Raw genomic sequence first — 22,464 nt, forward strand, 5'->3', positions numbered from 1 at the left:
CTCATTTGATTATCACAGAGCTCAGTCCGGGCTCGGGCCTAAATGCTAAGACATATTTCGGACTCGGGTCGGGCCTCACATTGTAAATTCACGGGCCGGGCCCGGGCTGAAAATTCCGACAGATCTCTGCTCTGCACCCGCACACATTCCTTCCTAGTCCAGAAAATCTCCTTCCCTCCGCATCGTCAATAATGGTAAATTTGTTCCTCGTATATTTGCTTATTATTGTAAGAGAAGTTTAAACCAGAACTCTAAAATTTGTTCGTTCTCTGGGGTAATGTGAGTAATGCAAATTAAGAAAGATATGCGTAATATACAAATGTCAGAAAATACTTGATATCAATTTGAATAGACCTTTTACGTAATGTTTATTTTAGAAATAATAAACTTATGCAAATATATCAAGGCATTTGAAATTTAATGTTAAATAGTGGCGAGTGAACCAGAAGGGGCGTGTACTATTCAGTTAGTCAAAGAACTCATATATGTAGCTTGAAAACTACTACTATTTAAACCAATATTGAATTAGACAAATTTGTAAAAAGTAGGATAACTATAGTTGGAAATAGTGTGTGTATTTTTTTTAGGAGGAAACCCAAAAGTATTCTCGATAAAATAATAATAATAATAATAATAATAATAATAATAATAATGATAATCATCATCATCTTCCTCACTTCAATCATAGGTTGATGCGCAAGAAGGGAATTTTAAAACTTTTCTCTCCCCTGGGCAAGCTGTTTTATAATTTGTTAAGGTCTCTTCTTCGTAACTGCATCTATCCTTGGTCGGGCCGCGGTGGCTCAGTGGTAGAATTTCACCTCTAATGCATGGCGTCCTTAGTTCTATCTCAGCTCGCGCCAAGTGAACTTTGTGGAGGACAAACACCATGTGTGGGGTTTTTCTCGGGGTTCTCCCGTTTCCTTCCACTTTCTGCATTCCACCATTTCCTTCATTTCTCAACATCACTACCTCCTTTAACCTACCAGGCATAACTATGGGACGTAAAACTTATAGATTTTTCTATCCTTGGTCTTTCACTTCCTGGTTTTTCTTCTGCCTTTTCCTCTATCAACACGGTGGTCCGATCGGAGTGTCGAATAAGATAGGCAAGAATGCTGTTTCTTCTTTTTCCTATTATCTTCATGATCTGTCGTCCTTCTCTAGCTTCCTTTAGTACGTCTTCATTCCTTCCCTTATTATTATTATTATTATTATTATTATTATTATTATTATCATCATTAATAATAATAATAATAATAATAATAATAATAATAATAATAATAATAATAATTTTTCTACGGGTACATCTCGCTTTTGTGGCAAGATTCGCCCATTCTAAGGTTTTAAACTTTTGCTCTTGATTATAAAAAATCATTATACATTATAAAAGTCTATACAAAGAAATGTATAGGTCTACATCCTATAAATAGTATACACACATTCTACCATTATAAAAATAGTATACATCTTACAAAAATAAATTATCAACGAAATACCTCACTACTGTCAAACAACATTTGTACTGTGTACATATTTATATTAATTATATAGACTGTCATGTCTTTTAATCACATGGCTACCCAGCTTGACGATGGGCAGACGCCAATAATTTGAGTATTCTAGCAGGAAATCGAACCTAGAACCAGGCGATCAGGAGTCGAACGCTCTAACCACTAGACTATGGAACCCCATTGAATTACTATAAGGTTAAAATTCAAATGATTCTACAAAAAACAATTATCAACGAAATATTTCACTACATTTCTAACACTAACGACATTTATACTGTTGATACATTTATATTAATTACTTTATGAAAACAGGTAGAATGACTATATATCTAAAATTAAAATGATCCTACAAAACGAATTTCTTTCAACGAAATACCTTACTATTGTCAAACAACATTCATACTCTGTGTACACATTTATATTAATTACATTATAGAAAAGAATAGAATGATTATATGCCTGAAGTTAACTCGTCCAAAAAACAATTATCAATAAAATATCTTAATATTGTACACTGATTACATGTACTGTACACTTTGTATATTACCAACACACTAATTTCTGAAAATTGAATAAAAATATTGTATGTATGAAATATTACATTGACCCCACAAAACCAATTTTTGTTAAGTCTAATACCATCTTTCAAAGACATTACTTTTAGTTTTATTACAAAGTAGAGCATTTATAGCATCTTATACGAGAAGAATATAGAACTTCTTATCATGATAAAGTACATTTAACACAAATACGTTATTTAGATACAATATTTTTGTTCGTTCCAAATTTTTAATACAAACTACTGCTGCTGTTGCCTTTTTACATTTACTGTCTTCGAGTTTATTTTGTTTTTCGAATCTAACACTGAGGTTCACGACGGAGAGGAAGTGCCTGTTCCAACCGAGAATCAACAATTCCAGGGAGTATGACTGCTATTTCTATAGACAGCCGACAAAAGGGCAAAGCTGCCCAAAACAAGTTTTTGAAAAAAAAAGGAAAAAAAGAAAGAAAATTAGAAGGAAAGGAACAGAGGCGACATTGGATTTTAGCCTGAAGCGTTCATAAATCACTATCACGTGTCGCGAAGACTAGTAGGGCTAGAGGTTCAGAGGGCTCTCAATTCCTTCAAAAAGATCTATCCATATACTATATAAAGCATAGTTGCCAAACTTTCTGAAGAATATATTGCAATTAATCTAACGCATGTAACGTAAATTGGAGACCGTGGTTGGATTTATATGGGTCTTGTGTATTTGTATTAAAAATTTCAAGTCATTACTTGTAATACTTTGTTAGAAATTACCATATTAAAATTTATGTGTTATCAAATGGAGAGTTAGAAACCTAAGCGAAGAGGTATAACATCCCCTTAATGATTTTCAGTACAAGAGTGGATCATGACCTAATCTAGTTTTTATTACACTAGTTTTCCGGAAGGGTGTATCTTAAGAGGATAGAGGGTTCAAGAATTATGCCAAAAATACAGTCAGTTACAAACCCATCATATTAGAAAGACGAAATTCGGTATTTACATTCTTGATTTAAAATATGGGACACATGTTCCAGCGTTTCTGAAAATTTCCGTTTTAAGGAGGTAGGAGGTAATTAACTATACAAATCAAAATGAATCTAATATCGTTTGGTGGCCAACTCCTCCTAGACCGCTGTACTGAACTTGATGATTTTTAGAACACAAGTGGATCATGGCCTAAGTTCTATATTACATCATCGGCATGATGTAAGGAGTGTGGATGGGAAGGGAGTAAAATATAAAAATAATCGAAAAGCAAACGATGTTATTTACGTATACATACTGCAAAGCATTACCGGCATCTATGGCCTTAAGCCCGTCCCGTATGAGGGATAACGTCTCTTAGCAAGCAAACTATTCGGGGAAGGGAGAAGGAAGGAATCCACCTGGGACCTGGATTTTAGGTACCATCCCGGCAACTGCCTGATGTGAATGAGGAAAATTCAGGAAAAACCTCATTCAGGTTGACTGACCTGTAATAGCTGTTACACTTTTTCGACCGAGTGTCCGCACAGGAATCGAACACAGAACCGCTCCCATCAAAAGTGAAAGCGTTCGCGACTACGCTACGCGGGCAAACTTTAAAGAATTCTGAGATACGGCTATCCTATTATAACAATTGTAACTCCCCTTCCCCTGCCCCTACTAGGGAAACTTGAAAAACACAATGAAACACACGCCTAATTATTTTAAATGGGAAATCCGTATCCGAAATTTCATATTTCTACCCTTCAGAGATTCGGAGATACTATAATAATTGACACCCATATTCCCTCCTTTTACGTCAAATTTCCAAAAAAATCCTTCCATTTTTCATACATAGAAATTTCAAGTGAAAATTTAATTTTAAACAATCAACTTCTCTTTAAAAAAAAAAAAAAATGCTTTTCCAATCAAAATACAGTTTGAAGGAGGAAAAAATGTATCTAAATTTGTTGCAAGAAACTCAAATACTTAGGTACATACTGCCTACGAATACAGCAACATTTCTACTAAGTTTAACTTCTAAATTAATCTTCCCCTTCACAGTAACAACCGTAGAAACAACAGAAAATTTTACAAGGAATGCTTCTTAAGTGTGAATGGGTTTACAAAATTTGAAAAACGGATTAAATACACGCCTTAAAGGTGTGATTTTTTTCCAAAACAGCTGGTACTGGCCAGAAAGAACGAAGTTATGGAGTTAACACGCAATGAAAATTTGAGAAGTCTGAATATAGTAAATGAATTTGGTTTCCTTTTATAGACAGATCAAGAAGGTAGCTGTTCTTACTACTGAAATTTGCTCCTGCTTACAATTTCATACAAGTTTTCTATAATCATATTTGTACATCCAATTAGACAAATTAGTTAATGAAATTCAGACATTTCCTTTACAGATAGCACGAATCTATAGAGGATTCGTGCTATTATTTTATTTATTTATTTGGTAAGAAATATCATTTCTCAGCAAATATGTTTCGCACCTAAAAGCAACTTTATTTACCACAAAATTTGTTCATGAAAATATTAAGCAGGTTTAAACATGATAGAAACAACACAAATTACTACTTACCGCATAAATACAACCATTGAGAACAGCTACTCCTAAAGTTGATCTTCGAGCTTCCATGCTTGCACAAGATGACCACTGATCCATGCTAGCGTCATAAACATCAACAGTTCTAACTCGCAATGATCCATTAAAGCCTCCAACTGCATACACTTTACCACCTATTACGGATAATCCTGCCCTGTAATATTCAACAGATGAATTTCTCAAAATGCTGCCGCAACCATAGATCAATAGTCAATAATTATTCCATAGAAACGTAAATAATTTAGAACAATTGTGGAAGTTTGGTAATTATTTAAAAGTGAAAAAAAAAAGTATTATGTAGTATGTTTTAAAAAATATTATTAATATTTCTTGGCAGAGTCAATAATAGTTTGGGTTTAACCCTTCAATTTTATTATAAAAAAATCCTTATAGAATAAATTGCGAAGGACTTTTGTAATATACAAAATGTATGTTTTTAATGTTTGTTTTTAGCCCACGTAAGCCGCCTCAGATGACGGAAAATAAAATTAGTCTTGTACGGAAACCCCTTTGTTCACAGCAGCCTCCAGAGGTTCGGTTGTGATTAGGAATCCTCTTAGCTTATGGCAGCCTCCAGGGATTGGTAAGAACTCATTTGTTTTGTGCAACCTCAGGAGGAGTGTTGTAGGTTAAACGATGAGTGGTTAATTAATAATTTGGTTCTCTCTTGTTCTTCTTTTGTAAGTAATTTCTAAGTAATTCATCCATCTTAGAAGTTGGTCAAGTGCTATATCTGGAGCATTGGACTTTATCGTTCACAGACTTGGACATTACGAAAGTTAGAGAAGAAATATTTAGAGAGCTTCGAAATGTGGTGTTAAGGAAGATGGGGAAGATAAAATGGACAGAAAGAGCTACAAAAACGATGATGGTTTAAAACGGATAGGAGAGAAGAGACCACTTCTAGCCAGCATCCTTCGTAGGAAGGCCAATTGGATCGGACACATCTTGCGAAGAAATTGTCTTCTTCATACTACCATAGAAGGAAAACGAGAAATAGGAAGAAGAAAACAACTGACAGATAATCTGAGAAACAGAAGAAAATATTGGGAGTTAAAAGAGGAAGCTGAGGATCGAAAAACGCGGAAGAAACATTTCCCAGGCCTAAATCTAAAATAAAAACTTTAGTCCCAGTACATACCGAAAGGCAGAATACTCAATAATAATAATAATAAAACTTGTTTCCATAGATTTTCCTTTACAACTACGCATGAGAATTTACTTTGAAGTATGTAATTTTGTCCAGTTCGATATCATCTACCAATTGATGTTTCTCATCTTTGCGCAAGACTATAGTTAAAAACAATTGAAGTTTAAGAGTTACTCATATTTTTGGGCTATATCTCGTTTACCATACCGTGTACTGCCGTCTTATCAGTTTACAATGCAAGGTTTGATAAGAGTACACTCCAATATCAGTTTCATCTTAATACATGGTGAGGTTGTTGTATAGCATCAATTTTTAGCTTTAAAAGAACTCTACTTTCTCGTAAACTACGCTTTGTTGAGGTCAATAAGATTCCTAATGAATAAGGGGTTAACTTTATCCTCATACATTACTTCTATTTTTAAATGATTCGGTCCCTTACTCAGGTTTTTTTTACTATGTTTTTCTTTCTTTGTAGATGAACGATTTCACATTATTCAACCACAGAATTAATCTCTCTTCACTGTAACCGTTCCTTTTTCCAACATCAACCAACTACATTATTTGATTCATTTACTTTGTTTACTTAAAAGAAAAGTTTATGAACTAGCTTTGGGTTTATTTCTACAGATGGTAGACAAAAATATCTAAAAACACTTCATACAGGTCACGCAATTTTGGCACTGTACAACACGTGTTGCGGTTGCCGATCGTTTTTTGTTTTCAATGTGTCATGTGGACCTTTCTCTTCCGTCAGCAGTAACCAGTTCACCTGTGAGTGTCGTGGTGTGAAAGTGATGCGGTAAAATGGGCGACCTGACAGACTTCCAAAGAGGCATGATAGTTGGTGCCCGTCTGGTTGGAGCTTCAGTGACAACAGTGGCGAGCATTGTGCGGGTATCGAAAGGCACTGTGTCCAATGTCACGAGGGCATACACAATTAATGGGCAAACGACGTCTGCAAAGCATAGCCGTGGTCGAAAGACAATCCTGTCAGATAGGGACCGGAGGGCATTAAAACGGATTGTAGCAGCTAAAAAGAAGACTACTGAATGAAAATTACGTTTGAACTTACTTCCGGCCTATAGAACCCACTTTCATCGAAAACAGTGCGACGGGAACTACATAAAATGAAAATTCATGGCAGGGCCACTATCGCCAAATCCCTGGTCACAGCAGTAAATGCGAAGAGGCGTATTCAGTGGTGCACGGACTACACGGCGTGGACTCATGAGCAGTGGAAACACGAATGTGGTTCGATGAATCGATCTCCACCTTGTTTTCAACAACCGGTCGTGTTTACGTATGGAGAACACCGTCGCAGGCCTATGATACAGACTGTCTGCTCCCAACTACAAAGCATGGGGGGTGGTTCTGTTACAGTATGGGCAGTGATATCGTGGTTTTCTGCAGGTCTCATCATAGCCCTGCATGGAATGATGAATGCTAAGGCGTATGAGGCCATTTTGGGAGACCAGGTTCTACCCATGGCCCAAATATTGTTCCTGATGGTGATGGCATCTACCAAGATGATTTAGCACCCTGTCACGCTGCAAAAACGGTGAAATCATGGTTTGAGGAGCATGACCAGGAGCTATCACACCTCCCCTGGGTCCCACAATCACCAGATCTGAACATCATTGAGCCATTGTGGTCTGAGTTAGAAAGGTGTGTTCAGTCTCATTACCCTCCACCAGCATCCCTTAAGAAACTGGAGCATGTTTTGGAGGAACAATGGTACAAAATTCCACACACCACGATTCAGGAGCTGTATACGTCCATTCCACGTCGAATCCAAGCTGTTTTGGACGCAAAAGGAGACCTCACACCATACTAGGTATTATTTTCACACTTTTGCTAACATTTTAGATTTTTTTGTTCAACCCCTGTATTTGCAAATAAATTTTATTCTTGTATGTGTTGAGATTCATTTTTTAACTGTTCAAGTGACAGATCCAGGATTTCCTGTTTCAGTATTCTCTTATTTCTTTAGGTCTACTTATTATCTCCCATACTTGAACATAGAGAGGCTTTTCTTTTCTGATTTTTTTATTCTTTGCTTCTGATATGAGAGACAGCTAATCGACTGACCACTGAAGAAAGAAAAAAATAATAATAAAAAAAAAAAAAAAGCTAAAACTGTTGCGAAGGTAAATTATAGTTTGTTATCCAGGCGTAATAGTGGTAGAAGTGTGTCATAATATGTGGCATGTTTTTCTGGATCCAAAATCTATCTATCAGAAACTACCGCCAAAAGTTATACGATATCTACGAAAATTTACTTGATCAAATTTGGAAGTCTCATTATCTCCAAAAATTGTTCCTGGAATACTGTGATGGGTGTCTATGAAACGATGCCTGCATGAGAGGGAGATTATGCTGATCTATTTGAAGATGTTCTTTGGAGCCATGCAGCTATGTTTTATATAGAAAGGTTGATAACAGGTATAACAGTTACTATACCTGTGAACAGATAAGGATCCTCTAGAGACGAATAAAGGATACACAAATGCTGAAAGTGACTATCTAGCAGTATAACACTTTCATGAAGTCTTGGTTCTATCTACTGAAAGGTACCATAAACGCTGACCGTTACTTGGAAATGTTACGCACATTTGTGTGACGAAAATTTTCTGCATGACAACATAATCTGTGAGATGATATTTAAGCAAGATGGTGTTCTCCACATTTTTCTTGGCCTACGAACTGGCACACTATGCAATTTTCAGAACCAGAATAGGGTGACTTTGAGATCACATAGAACGACATCCGTTCAGAACCCGCCTCCAGTGATTACATTTTATGGAGGTGCACAAGGAACAATTGCACCTGAGTAACCTCACACTGTTGAACTTGAAAACATCTATAAACTATCGATTCCTTGAGTAAGAAATGTTCCTGCCGCATAGAGAAATGTGCTGAATATGCTAGAGGCCCATCGAGATACACCTTTACGAGAAGCCATAAGATACAATAAACACGTTAAAAAAAAAGAAAACTTTCGTATGTTTTAGGATGTACAGTTTTAAACTTACAGAATTTCTTTTCTCTCACTACGCAGTTTTCATACTTCGCCAATGTTTGACTGGACAGAACTTCTGCTTGATGTGCTTAAACTTACATTTTTTTAAATTATAAAGTAAACATTATATTCATTCTTTACTGAATTCATTCATATATTATTGACAGTACACATAACTATCAGAAGGAATATATTGCTGTTTGTGACTATATAATATAAGAGTCTATTGCACAAATAGAGAAGTACAAGAAGGAACCATAGCACAACGAAATACAAGAAACGGTAAGATATTTAATTATAAAGTTGAATTTTTCTGATTAAGACGATTATTACTTTGATACGAATGCTTTTTATTCAAAATATTAAAAATTCTACACAAAATTCACTTGAAAAAAATTGACGGCTATCCCAAGTGTTCTGCTTCGTAGTGCTGCTATTGCTTCTATTTCTTAGTGTATACGTTACCACTTTGATTATTCTCTGACGAAGACGGAAGCCACGTTTAACTGAATGATTACCACGCTTATCCGTGGATACGTGGTCGGTGGGAGTCCCGTAGAATGCTCGGCATTAACTCATCACCGTCATGCAACCGATGACCTACTTCGATTAACTAATTTGAACTCACTCTAGGATTTATGAAACAACGAGAACACACAAGCCAGTTGGCCTGTCAATGTACATTTCTTAAGTTACAGCGTACTGAAGTTATTATTTATAAGTGTACAATATTGCTTATGTCTACATTCTTTATTGTTTTACTAGTACAGATACAGATCTATCTTCCGTTTGATACACATGTGTTTATATTAAGAACTTAAATTCTCTTAACTTACCTGCACCTTCTCGTGGGCATTTCTGCTACTTGGTACCACTTCTCCTCTTTGAAATCGTAACACTCTACACTCCGTATAGCTTTCGGCGCTTGCCCTCCAACGACAAGAAGAACCTAAAATCATAAGAATATTTTACTTAAATCGCATAAACACCTTATAAAACACAATTTATAACTAACGTGAACTCAGCGACTGACTTTTAAACAAAATTCCTCCTAAATCTAAAAATTTTGTCTTAAATTTTCAAAATTATATATATACGAAAGAAAGAAAGAAAACTGAATTAATTTCTTCCATAAGTACGTAAATTGATCTTAATTTAATTAGTAATAAGTCAATTATGAACAAACAAAACGGCAAAGGGTTCCTCACGCGGGTTACATTAATAGTAGATGGAAGTTTCCTCTTTTGACACTAGATGACAGAGATATCTTACTACACACTTGTATAAATATATTGTTTGACAAACATATAAATGGCATTTCGCGATTCTTTCATTACAACTATGTGGAATACAAATTACTTGCTAGAAAATAGCGAAAAAATTATACTAGAAACGGATGTTAGCTACTAAAAAATATGCAAAATAGCACTCAAATTCAAATTATAGGCTAAAATACGCACTAAAATCTAATTCGAAGTAATGAGATAGACATTCACCAAAACAACTGAAATGAAGTAATGAACAGTGTTCAAATAATCTAGAAACATACCGGATCGTCGCTTGTATAGAGAATCTTGTAACGAAACAAGCATGAAATTCTTTTTGTGTGTTTCTAATAAACAAATTAGTTATAAGTTATTATCGCTCATACAGCAACCCAAAGTTTTAAATCACACACAGCAGTCCGAAAAAATAAATCAATAATCCTTTTCAATTTGAATATAAATTATTAAAATATTTTAATTCAGTACATTTTTTAGGTCTACCACAAGAAATAGTATTGTTTAAGATGTAAATTGATGAATTATGCTTTTGATCATAAACTTTAAATAAATAAAACTGCTCTCTATTTTCAAAAATGTAATCAGTGCATATTTGGAGCACACTCCTTGTCCAATTGTTTTCAATTTATTTAAATCCATATTAGTCATAATAACTCTCTCACGTTTCTCGTTCTTTCCATGTATGGAAGGTGGATCTTATTCTTGACTTATATATATATATATATATATATATATATATATATATATATATATATATTTAATAATTATTACAGGGTGTCTACTAAAGTTACACAATGAAATTTCGTGACTTTTTCGTGACCTTTTCTTTACCAAATCATAAAATTTCCTAACATTTTCAAGAGCGAATTTGGGTGTGAATTAAGCCGAATTTTCATCCATGCGATACAAACGTACTTTGCTTGCGATTTGGTAGCGTCTAAAGCCGACCATAGACATTTTTGGTGTTGAATTTTGATGTTTTATGGAACAAAGTTTTCCAATCTGTACTTACATTTGCACAGTTAAAAAAAATCGTGACCCAAAAGCTAAATTTCGTGACCGATAGACACTCTGTATTATTATTTCTTGGAGCTGACAGGAACATTTGTTGAAGTGAGAGATTTATGTAGTTTACCTGATGAAATTCTTGATTTTGAAAAAAAGAAATGAAAAAATATACGCAATATTTGGTATTTAAGCAACAATATAAACATTATAGGGTGCAATAAACAAGATAAATTTTCTGAAATTGAAGCAAAAACTCTCCAAATGAATTTCAACACGTTCATTTTTATTGTTTATTCAACTTGAAGTAAAGGATATTTTTCCTACATCCGATCTCTAATTGTAACAACTAGAAAGGTATTATAAAAGTTTTTTCACCAAATGCATCCTCAGATTGAGAGAGGAGGAAGTAAGAAAGGAAAGAAAAAATTGAGAAAAGTATGTATGGCATTTTGCACGCCATTATCTACAGGTTTGTAGATAATTATAAGGCGATCAGGTGGGTGTCATTTTCGAATGTACGATTACTTAATAAAAGTAATATGCAACATGAAATTGATTTAAAATCTGGGAATAGGAAAAAAGTTTTAATAAAATTACTTTCTTGTAATCTCCTTCGCCCCCCCCCCCTCTCTTTCCTACCACCATACCCTCTAAAAGGTGATACAGTTCCTTCTTAGTCAAAGTCCCAACCAGTTTATCTTCCTCTTCTTAATAATATTTAAAATTGTTCTTTTCCTCCCTACCATTTCTAACGATTTCTCATTCGTTTTCTGTTCGACCCAGCTAATTCTCTTCATTCTTCTCCACACCATTTCGAAAGTTTCCGGTCATTTTTCGTAATATTTGTGTAATGTCCATGTTTCTGACCCATACAGTACACTACTCCACATGAAGCATTTTATAAGTCTCTTTCTCAACTCTTTATTCAAAGGAACCACAAAGCAGTATTTCTTACTCCTCAAGGATTCTTTCGCCATTCCTATCCTTGTTTTCATTTTACGCTCACATTTCATATCATTACTAACAATACTACCCAAATATCGAGAACTAGTCGCTTGTTGTATTTTCTCCCCTCCTACACCAACCCCTTCGTTCCAATTACCATGACTTTCGTCTTTCTAACATTTATTTTCATCCTATATTGTTCACAGGCCTTCCTTAAGTTTTCTAACATCTTATTGATTTTCTCTTCAGATTCTGCAACAAGCGCCGCATCATCGGCAAACCGTATACACCTTATTATTCTACTTCCTATTGAAATACCGTCTTCATTATGTAGGCTCTTTTTCACTATCTCTTCTAGATATATATTAAATAATGTAGGCGAGAGATAGCATCCCTGTCGAACTCCCCTTCCAATTGCACTCTTTTCTGTCATTTTTTCTTCTATTCTAACATTTGTTGGTTCATATGAGACTATGAATCCACCAGAACTATTTTAAAACACTCATCCATGAGATTCCTAGAAAAGTGATTTCGAATTCGGGATGTAAATAAATATAAATATTCCAACTTTAACAATTTTCCTCGTGACTCTATGGACTGATATATTTGAAAATAGTTCCATTGTTTTCACGATTCTCAAATTAGTATAAAAACTTCAATAAATTAGAAACGTGTCGAATCGTGGGCACTTTTACTCTTGGCATAATAGTACCTCATACACTCCAAATTTGCTGCACTTCTCTCTTGGGATCCCATGAAAGGATATGTTTGAAAACAGTTTCCTTGGATTCAGCATCCTCACACTAATAGAAAAAGAGCAGTCACAAATTTATCCAAAACGTGGGCACTTTTTACTAGTGGCCTAATTATTAGTTTAAAGTCCTATAGTCATGCTTTGTAAAACAAAAGAAACTACTTACAATCAATGTAATTTAATGATGCTGAAATTCGTAAAATTGTATAAAAAGAAAATACAATGGTAGCTTCTACACATGCACCCGCCACCTATCCACCATAAAGCTGACGCGGTATACCAAGGATTAGAATTTGTGAACCTGCGTTCTTGAGGTGAGCGTTTCAATGAGGCTACTTATGTTGTAAATATAACAAGAGAATGTTCCAAAGATCATTATGAATTCAAGTAATTCAGAACTACCAATCAGACACTTAATTAAACAAGTTTATTGAATTTTACTTACCTTAGGTAAACCAACCGGTTGGCGAGGTTTTGTTCTTGGGGTTTTAAATAACATTTTTTGTTCTCCTTTGAGAAGGTGATATTTTAAAGCTTCTATAAGGTAATCCTTGCCTAAAACAAACATGATATTTATTTCCGTAATTTCGAACTTTATTTTCACATGTAAAATAAATACAGTATTCATTTCATTCTAGTGCTCTACTGTAAGAAAAATATTCGGTTGCCGCAGAAAAAAGAAAAAAATTAAACACATTAGTCATAATGAAGTTACTTGAATAATTTCACATCTAGATGGCTACTCACATATAATTAAATTAAATATTACTGGCATCGAACTATACAACCTGTAACTAAGGATATTTTGCCTTTCAGGAAAATTACTATGACAATTTTCATTTCCATGTCAATTTAGTGTGAAGTAGCATATTTTCGAAATCTCGAACCGTTGGTAATTTTCACGAATTGGCGACGTGTGAACTGAGTGATTTCGCATGAGGGTTTATTGGATAAATAAACCAGAGGCAAATTCTCTTAAGACTGAAGATTCTGCTGCCAATTACGCTACTATGCAGTTCAAAACAGCAAGATGAGTAATTGTTAAATTACGTTCACGTTAACATGGACAAAATAAAAACTTTGTAAATGAAAAATTGATTTGTGAACTACGTAACAAGTTTGAAATTTTACAGGTTAGGTTTCTCTTTTCAGTTTTCGTATCATGTCCTACAGATTATATTCTGTAATTTAGATTTGCTTTTAGTCTCCTCATATTTATCTAAATTACTAATATAATCTGTAAAACATGACACAAAAACTAAAAATCGCTCCTGTAGAATCACAATTTGTTACATGAGCCGTTTCCTAAATCAATCCTTCAAAACGCACATTGGAGGATGTAAAGCGGGTGATGAAACAAAATAACTGTTGCAAAAAAAAAGCACAATGTGACAGAACATCTGCAGGTAAGTCGTCAATACAGTTGTTAATATCGTCAAAAGATATGGAAACAGCTGCCAGATGGAAATCACTTTTGAGCACAGTTTTCAAACAATGATCGCAAACGGATATAGAGAAAACCCAGCCAGGAATTCTGCATTAACCAAATGCAACTAATAGCACACTATGATTAATTTGTCGTTGTGATTATTAGTGCCACGAGATTTGTCATCTTTTGGTATGTCTAAAACGGGACGTACTTATCGAAGATGAGCAGATTGCCAGTTCTTCAGGCACAAATTTGCACATGGAACAATTTACTACGAATAATAAAAAGAGTTACATATATTCATGAACGAAAATTGCAATGAATATTTAAACCAAAAATACACGAAACAGAAAACTCGTAGCGTCAACTTGTTGACGGTTAACGGAAGTTACGAACCACTGAATCAATACACACAAAGAATAACATTTGCGGTGACTTCACCGTTGTCAACATGGAAAATTTTACGATACCACATCGATATCTCGATAATCATGGGTACCCGTCGTTAATCGAATTTCACAAATGCCATTTGGAATTTCTGTTGTGTATTCTGTAAGAGTTTTGGATAATTTGGCGTCTAGGTGTAATTCGGAATGCTACAGACTTTCTAAACCTCGGAATAGTCTGCTTAATTCGAGAAAGGTGGCAACCCTAATGCCACTATGCACACAGAACAACCAAGTCTCGTGGAATGTATGCAATACTAACAGCAAAAACTGCGCTATAGTGGAGAAGACTTCGTTTAGTATTTTCAAACAGGCTTAAAAAATTAAAAAAAAAAAAAAAATCATTAAATGTAACTACTTTCAATTCTGTTGAAAACAATGGATGGACGAACGGACCAAATGGTAATATGCAGCAGTTACTCAACTGACATTAACATCACAAAATAGTCTAGTTTGATTGTTCAGTGAGATAATGTTCCTGTGAATAGCTCTTCAATTGACAGATTTATGTTTACATCCTTTGACAGCAGCGAGGTGTTTTAGAATAAGATCTACACTTTACAGTGAGATCTAAATCACTATAGTGCACTTGATTTTCTAACAGCGAGAATCGAACCTGGGACTGCGTACACTAAAGGCACACGCACTACACACCAGAACAGCAGAACTCGATTTATTCGCGCTAGATCGGGTTAAAACTTCTACGAAAGCAAGCGATGGAACACACAAATTCTAAAATATTTAATCTATATTTGTAGTATTAAATAGGCGCTAGAAATTTAATGACAATATCATAAAATCAAAGTTTCCATTTACATATGGACTGAGTTTATATATATATATATATATTAATAATAAAACATCAGAAAGCACCAATAGCCAATTATGCGACCACAAATATTATTTGAAATCCTTTACTTACATTGCAGATTTGCTTTTAACAACGGTTCTTCTTCAACCCTTTGAACCAGGTATTCTTGTGAAAGAAGAGGCAAACGAACATGTTCCATCAACTCCGCAAGATGCTGCTGTCGATTTTCCAGATCATGATGAACCCATGCAATTACACATTCAAACACCTACAAACAACACACACATCTGTCAATGTATTTTTTTTTTTTTTTTTTTTTTTTTTTTTTCAAATGCAACGCTAATACACTTAGGGAGAGTTTATGGCGATTAAGACTTGTTATAAAAGAGAGTTTAGATGATGGGAACAATTCAGAAGATATATCATCATACTAAGAGGACAAGAAAAGTTTTAATAAATATGGCAAGAGAAATACTTGAGCTAAAAGGTGTCGAGAGCGCAAAAAGCCATCCGAACTCAGCAGTTAACCATAACAGTGAAAAAATGGTATGCATAATTTTTCAGAACTAGCATCTGTTCTAAATTTCCAAGTTTAAGAATCATACAGCACTTGCTCAACAATTGTTCGAAGGGTACGCTTATCGATGTTAGAAATGCTTGCTGTGATTCTCCCCACGCACAGTTACATCGAAGAAACTCTTTTGGGGTTAGAATATTTGCAAACTTGCACGTATCATGTGAAAACACACACGCAGGAACACTAAGAATCATTCGGATTTCGACTTTATCATAAAATAAGTTCTGCACACACTCAACAATTTTATAGCACAAAGAGCAGGTGCTAGTTTGGGTACGATTTCTCAATGTGTTCTCTAGGCCTCATACTTGTTGAGTTGCGTTATTTTAAAGACATATTTCTAAGCTTTTAACAGCTGGTAGCTTTGAAAGGGTTTATTTTACTACAAATTATTATTATAATCTTTTTGTTGTACTTGACACCATGAATTTCGCCATTTGGAACAACTTATATACAAGACTAATTTTACAAAACTACGTATTTAGAGAACTAATGTGGGGATTTACACGTTTGTTCCTCCATATAAAAAGTTATGAACTATCTACTACAAAAAGAGTACACTTTTTGTGGGGTAGTTCTGCTTAAATTTTGTTCGAAATGGTTTACACATAAAAAAGGACAAATTAAAAAGAAAAAATATCAATACTTAATTTTCTCTTATAACGTTCAAAATAACGAAACAGCAAACACAAACGTCACAGTAATAGCAATTCACAGTTCGATGGTGATTCCAATATATATGATATTTAGATTATATTCTTGGAAAATGGGACATTATCGCATTCAAACTCAGCTAGCAACAAAAATTCAAGAATGATTCAGAGAAAGTTGTTTGCTTTGTCCTGTAATACACATTCGAACAATTACTGTAATCATAAACATTCATGTAATTTGGGAAAATCACCGGAATATTCTTTGATGAAAAACTTGCCGTCGCATTAAAATTCACTTTTTATATTCCCCAATAGACAGAACGAACTATTGTTAACTAACATTTCTATGTATTCATAAAAAAACTAACGAATTTCATACACTGATATATAACTAGAACCTGGAGAACATTATATGAAAGCGATTGCACTGATCAGTCACAATGATACGTACTCTTTAAATAACAACACTAATTGTAAAATTCCATTCTCTACAACCATTTGCAAGCATTCTATAGTATTATTTCTTTCTTTAACTTACATTCTTTTCCTTTGATATTTAGAAATGATAAAACTATGAAAATCAAGATAACAGTTGTCTATTCAAAATGAAATAGTACTTGTCAACAGTCACTACTTCCGAATAATTCTACTAACCATGATATTTCTCAGCAACTCATTTTGATAAATGTACTAAGGCAAACTTTTCTTTTTTTAAAGTTACGTACAAAAAGAAGCGCTTAAAAGTGAAAATTGTGATTTTTAATAATAAAAATATGTTAAATTATAATTACTCAATAACTAAATAAGTAATAAATTAAATTTTCTCGCCAAAAAATTTGGCAAAACCCTGTTATCTCATCTTCAACTGTCAGCAAGCTTATGATCTACATGCAGCCTGTTTGTACACGCCTCCTTTTGTACAGTGAAAGAATTAACCTGCATGTGGATTATAAACTGCCAATGACATGAAAGTGGAATAACACGGTGTCGTCAGATTCTTCGACTAGAAAATTTATTATATATTTAATTATTTATTGAGCTTCCGATGGAGATTATTCTTATTAATTACAAAAATCTCAATTTTTATTTTAACTACTCCATTCTGTATTTAACTTAAGTTTGTGTATTTTAAGAACTAATGGTTCTTGAATTCCTTTCCGATTTTGTTTTTTGAATTGTGAAACAAATGGTTATAACCAGGTTGTGTGCTTGACCTAGCTGCATTCGTGCAAGTGTCTTCATAAATCGGAAATGGCTGTGTTGTTTTCAGTATCCCAGACATGTTATCTATCACGGTTGTTGAAATTCTTTTTCTTTTGGTAAAATTCACACATACAACTACAGATCTTTGCGCATACCACTCATATTCACGTTATCTTCTGTATACAGTATTTCTGAAAGCAGTTGTTCCATGGGCTTCTGTAGCCTAATGTCATGTGCCAGTTAGGGCAAAAACCGGTTCTTTTGTCCTATTGTTTCGCTGGTTTGTCTATTACTGAAACGACGTATTAACATCCCGTTTTTTATTGAAATATTTAAGAAATGACATTTAGTGGGGAACTAAGCTCCTTAGTACTGACTTTTAGCTATAATTAAGTCCCCACTGATCTTATCCTGAAGAAGTCATGAACATGTACTCCTGAGCTCGTTTCTATTGTTAACACCCATCTCACGTTCAACTACATCCACTACAGTAAGAAATGATTCTGTGCTGTGTGAAATGTATTATTATACCCTGTAAATTTCCGTTCTTTGTTTTTGTCCTTGCGTAAGTAGGTCAACTGCTAATGGACACTATTTCTTCAGATTGCTCAACAAGATATAACAGTGTATGCTCTTACTTAGTGTTTCATTTATTATTTATCTATCTAAACTTTGTTAACATCAATAGAAAATACAAATTTTCTTGGCGCACTTTATCATCGTGCCATGAAGATATTTTAACGTATGTATTTTCTACGAGGTTAAAAATAAAATTTCAGGAACATATTTCTTATCTGAAGTATCGAAGCAATTTCATTAATGATGAAAATAAAAGGAAAATGTACCCTACGCAAGCAATTTTACCATAATATCAAAGAATCAACAAATACAAAACAATACTTATTTTCGGATACTACTAGATGAAGTAAAATATTTGATCAGTTACCTCACATATCGCATAGAAAACAAAAGATCCTGCAAACAGAAAACCAACCTTTTCCTCAGATGGCACTGTTAGTCTATCACTGCAGATCAATTTTGATACTTGCTGGGCAGACAGGGTCAAGAATTCTTCACATTCAACAACTTCCCTATAAAACACAAAAGATATGTTACTAAAAAAACTATCATGCAATATCACTGATGGTGTTTCTTTCTTTTAGTTCAACATATCTATTTAATTAGTCGTCGTCTTCACCCAGATTGCTAATGAAGAATATTTTGATTGACTTGAAATACTTCAGTCAAATACAACTACTGAGATACTTTACCTGTTCTGAATTCAATGAAATAAATACCTAAAGGATATAGTTACGCTCATAACAGTGATCGATATACAATAATTACAAACTCTATTAGCCTTTAGAATTTCGTGAAATACTAAAGTAAATAACTAAATCACACCTCAATTTCAATCTACACTTACCTAGCTTACAATACGTATTTTAGTGTACAATGAAGACCTGATACAGGGAAAGAATGTATATTTTGAATATCCACATTAAAGTAAGTTTCAAAAGTAAGAAATGAATAACGTAACTGTTCGTTCCATAAATATTAAGGCTAACTTCCCATTCTACTTTTAGCCGAATACTAATTAGATTTTAAGGAACTGTTATAAAAAGACTTCGTGCATTCACTCGTTAAAAGCACACTTATTCCTTTCGTGGGCGAATTTTTCTACAAGGGATGAGACGATACCTCCTCTATGGTCTCCAGCCCACACTCAAAACAAACACACAAAATCATTTCTCGAGTGCAATTTCCATTTGTATAGTGAAAAGGTTTATGATTAATGGGAATATCGCTTCCCAGTGCAGCAAATAAAAGCATACCCAGGTTCCCTTGGCGGGAAGTATACTTCCCATTGCCCACAAAAGCACCTTCGTTTTTCACCATTTTCATATACATATATAAACCATTTCTTTTAAGTATTCCAATCATAAAACATATATAAAAGAAACCAGACCATCTCAAGTTAAGCAAATTTCCATACTTACGGGAAGTGTTGCTCTATGTATGTTTCCGCGTGGTTCAATAAATCTAAACAGCCGTGCAAGTCCGCAAACGCTCTAATTCCAAGGCAATTTGTCGGATGTAGCTGCGCTTGGAGAAAATCACAGCAAGCATCCCTAACATCAGTAAGCTGAAGAAGATTCGCAGCAGGCAGAAGCACCTACAATAGGAATATGTCAGTGACAAAATATATATATTTACCTTTGACATAATAAGACATAATGAAGATGCTGATAAATACTTATTCACGGAATATACGAGTTGACAAAAATATCAGAACATAGTCGTGGAATATTTGAATAATTCTGTATGTTGTATAGAATTCGTTCTTTCAACCCTATGTACACTGCTAACAATATATTATCTAGAAGACCAGAACATGCTGAATACAATCATTAAACAAGAATACATATGTGATTTTCGTTAAAGAGAAAGAATCGTCCATACATGTACAATCGGTTAAAAATTCCTAACATTTAAAGTATCTAAATTTGTATCATAAGTCAGAATATAATACTAACAACTGAATACGAATTCGTAGTCTTAATCTTTCAGAATCTTCAATACACCTGAAAAACTTACAAATAACGTAGAACTTTTACACTTACGATGGAAATATGAAGTCCCTTACTATAATTAACCGTGCTGCTTTAAAAATTTTGTATCAGTCCCTCTTTCCATTTTTTTTCTTTCTTTTTTGCTTGTTTGTTTTTCAAAATACTGCAGAAGAGTAATCATTCATTAGCTAGCAAATAATACTTAGTGAAATAATCTGTATTGTTAATAAGTATTCCAATAAATTATGACGTCATAGGCATGCCTTGCGAGCGCCAGGTCGCCATGGCGACTGGAAACACGAGTCTGGCGCCTAGTTAATTTAAGGTTAAAACACCTCAGCCTATATATCAAATTGAATTTGTATTATTGTGGCACCTGGTTTTCAGAATTGGTGCCTGGAACAAAACAAAATTTTTCGAGGACTAGTCATAGATGACTGACTAAGCATGGGTGAAGACCATCGCACAAACACTGAGTATTTCACACAATAGAATTTTGTACTGACTAGAAAAATGTTACTATTACTATCATTCTTGGATTTCGGAGGGGGAGGGGGGACTGAAAAAAGTAGAGAACGACCAGATGAGTGTCTTCAATCGCAAAATATAGTCCTTTTTATACAAATATATAGCTGGATCAAGTGAATTCAGAAGCAGAAACGGAAAAATTAACTTATTTGGCATTTACATAGATAAATTAACCTACAGCACCGTTTCTGCACTTTAATTTTATTTCTTTACCTCTCCCACTGTCTGATAAAGCTGTTAGCGAAGAAGCTGATAGTGTATCTTTTGTTTAGTGTGTGTGATAGTTGCCTTTTCCCTTTTTTCATCATATACATAAAGATGTACGCTATAGCTATTAAATACCTATTTAATAGTAATTATTTAACCCATAAGTGCTCGCGTGGGGGTCTCCTGGACCCCCAGCAAGTTTCCTTAGTGATTTTCTTGAAAATGGAGTTTGTTGTACTGCTGCCACTTACAGTACCTTCCTAAAATAGAACAAGCATTTTATCAAGGCCCGAAAAGAAAGGTTATAAGGAATGTCTCTAGCAATTCTCACGGAGATATTTTAATTAACAGCTAAAAAAACAACAAAAAATATGGGGGTCTGTGGCACCCCCACGCGAGTAGTTACGTTACAAAAAATGGCGCGAGTACTTACGGGTTAAACATGCACTATACCTTCTATTAGAAATTACACAGATTGATTGCAGGTCAAAGGAACCCTGCTAAAATTTGAAACTCTACGCTGCAAGTTGGATTCCATATCCAAAGATACTGTTTTTTTTTTTTTTTTTTTTCAAAATAAGCACAAAGCAATAAATAAATAATTTTTTAAAATTACAAAATTCATGACAGGCAAAATATACACATTTTATAATTCTTCGTGCATTGTACAAAAGTTTAAAACAAACTTTTTTGACTAACCTGATATCGGAAAAATTAACACATTTAACGAGTTCAACAAAATTGTATATAATGTGTGGTCTTTTATTTCACAACCAGAACAAGTTTCGTCCGTAAGTAGTATCATATTCAACGTTTACGATAGACTATTTTCTTTCAACATTTGAGAGCTAAAAAGCTCAACTAAACGAAGTTTATGAATTGTTTCCGAACGTATTCAAAATCGCTCCTATTTTTTTTTTTTTTTTCGCATGAAGATATACAGAGACTTCTACAATTCCACCACGGCACAGAACAACTTTAAGAAAGAAGAAATTAAACGCAATACAATGAGTCCACTGTTTTCGCCTGGATAGATCTCTGTGTATGTATTGCACACTGCCATTTTACAAGACTGTCGCTGTTAGGGAAAAACATCTGTACCACACAATGTACCTGGTCACCTAAAATGTTCACATAATCACCGCCAATAATTTGTCATTTGAGTAATAATAGAATATCACAAAACTGCGGCTTACATCAACATAGGAAAACAGTGTTTACAATGCCGTGGTAACAATAATGTAACCGAAGGAG

General features: G+C 34.2%; 1 protein-coding gene across 2 annotated transcripts in view; it reads right to left on the reverse strand.

Annotated features, from left to right (window-relative positions):
* Positions 1 to 22,464, reverse strand: part of kel (kelch protein) — a 70,719-nt gene that overhangs the window by 34,709 nt on the left and 13,546 nt on the right. Inside the window, exons 4-9 of one of the 2 annotated variants that reach the window (XM_081759675.1) lie at positions 19,903 to 20,078; positions 18,849 to 18,993; positions 15,581 to 15,737; positions 13,229 to 13,338; positions 9,630 to 9,742; positions 4,601 to 4,778 (exon numbers count right to left, since the gene is read on the reverse strand). In XM_081759675.1, the coding sequence (XP_081615801.1) occupies positions 4,601 to 4,778; positions 9,630 to 9,742; positions 13,229 to 13,338; positions 15,581 to 15,737; positions 18,849 to 18,993; positions 19,903 to 20,078 (879 nt within the window). The remainder of the gene's footprint in view (positions 1 to 4,600; positions 4,779 to 9,629; positions 9,743 to 13,228; positions 13,339 to 15,580; positions 15,738 to 18,848; positions 18,994 to 19,902; positions 20,079 to 22,464) is intronic. The other variant, XM_081759676.1, reaches the window with a different exon arrangement.

This window comes from Thermobia domestica, chromosome 5 (genome assembly GCF_964235325.1).
Source record: "Thermobia domestica chromosome 5, izTheDome1.hap1.1, whole genome shotgun sequence".
NCBI lineage: Eukaryota > Metazoa > Arthropoda > Insecta > Zygentoma > Lepismatidae > Thermobia > Thermobia domestica.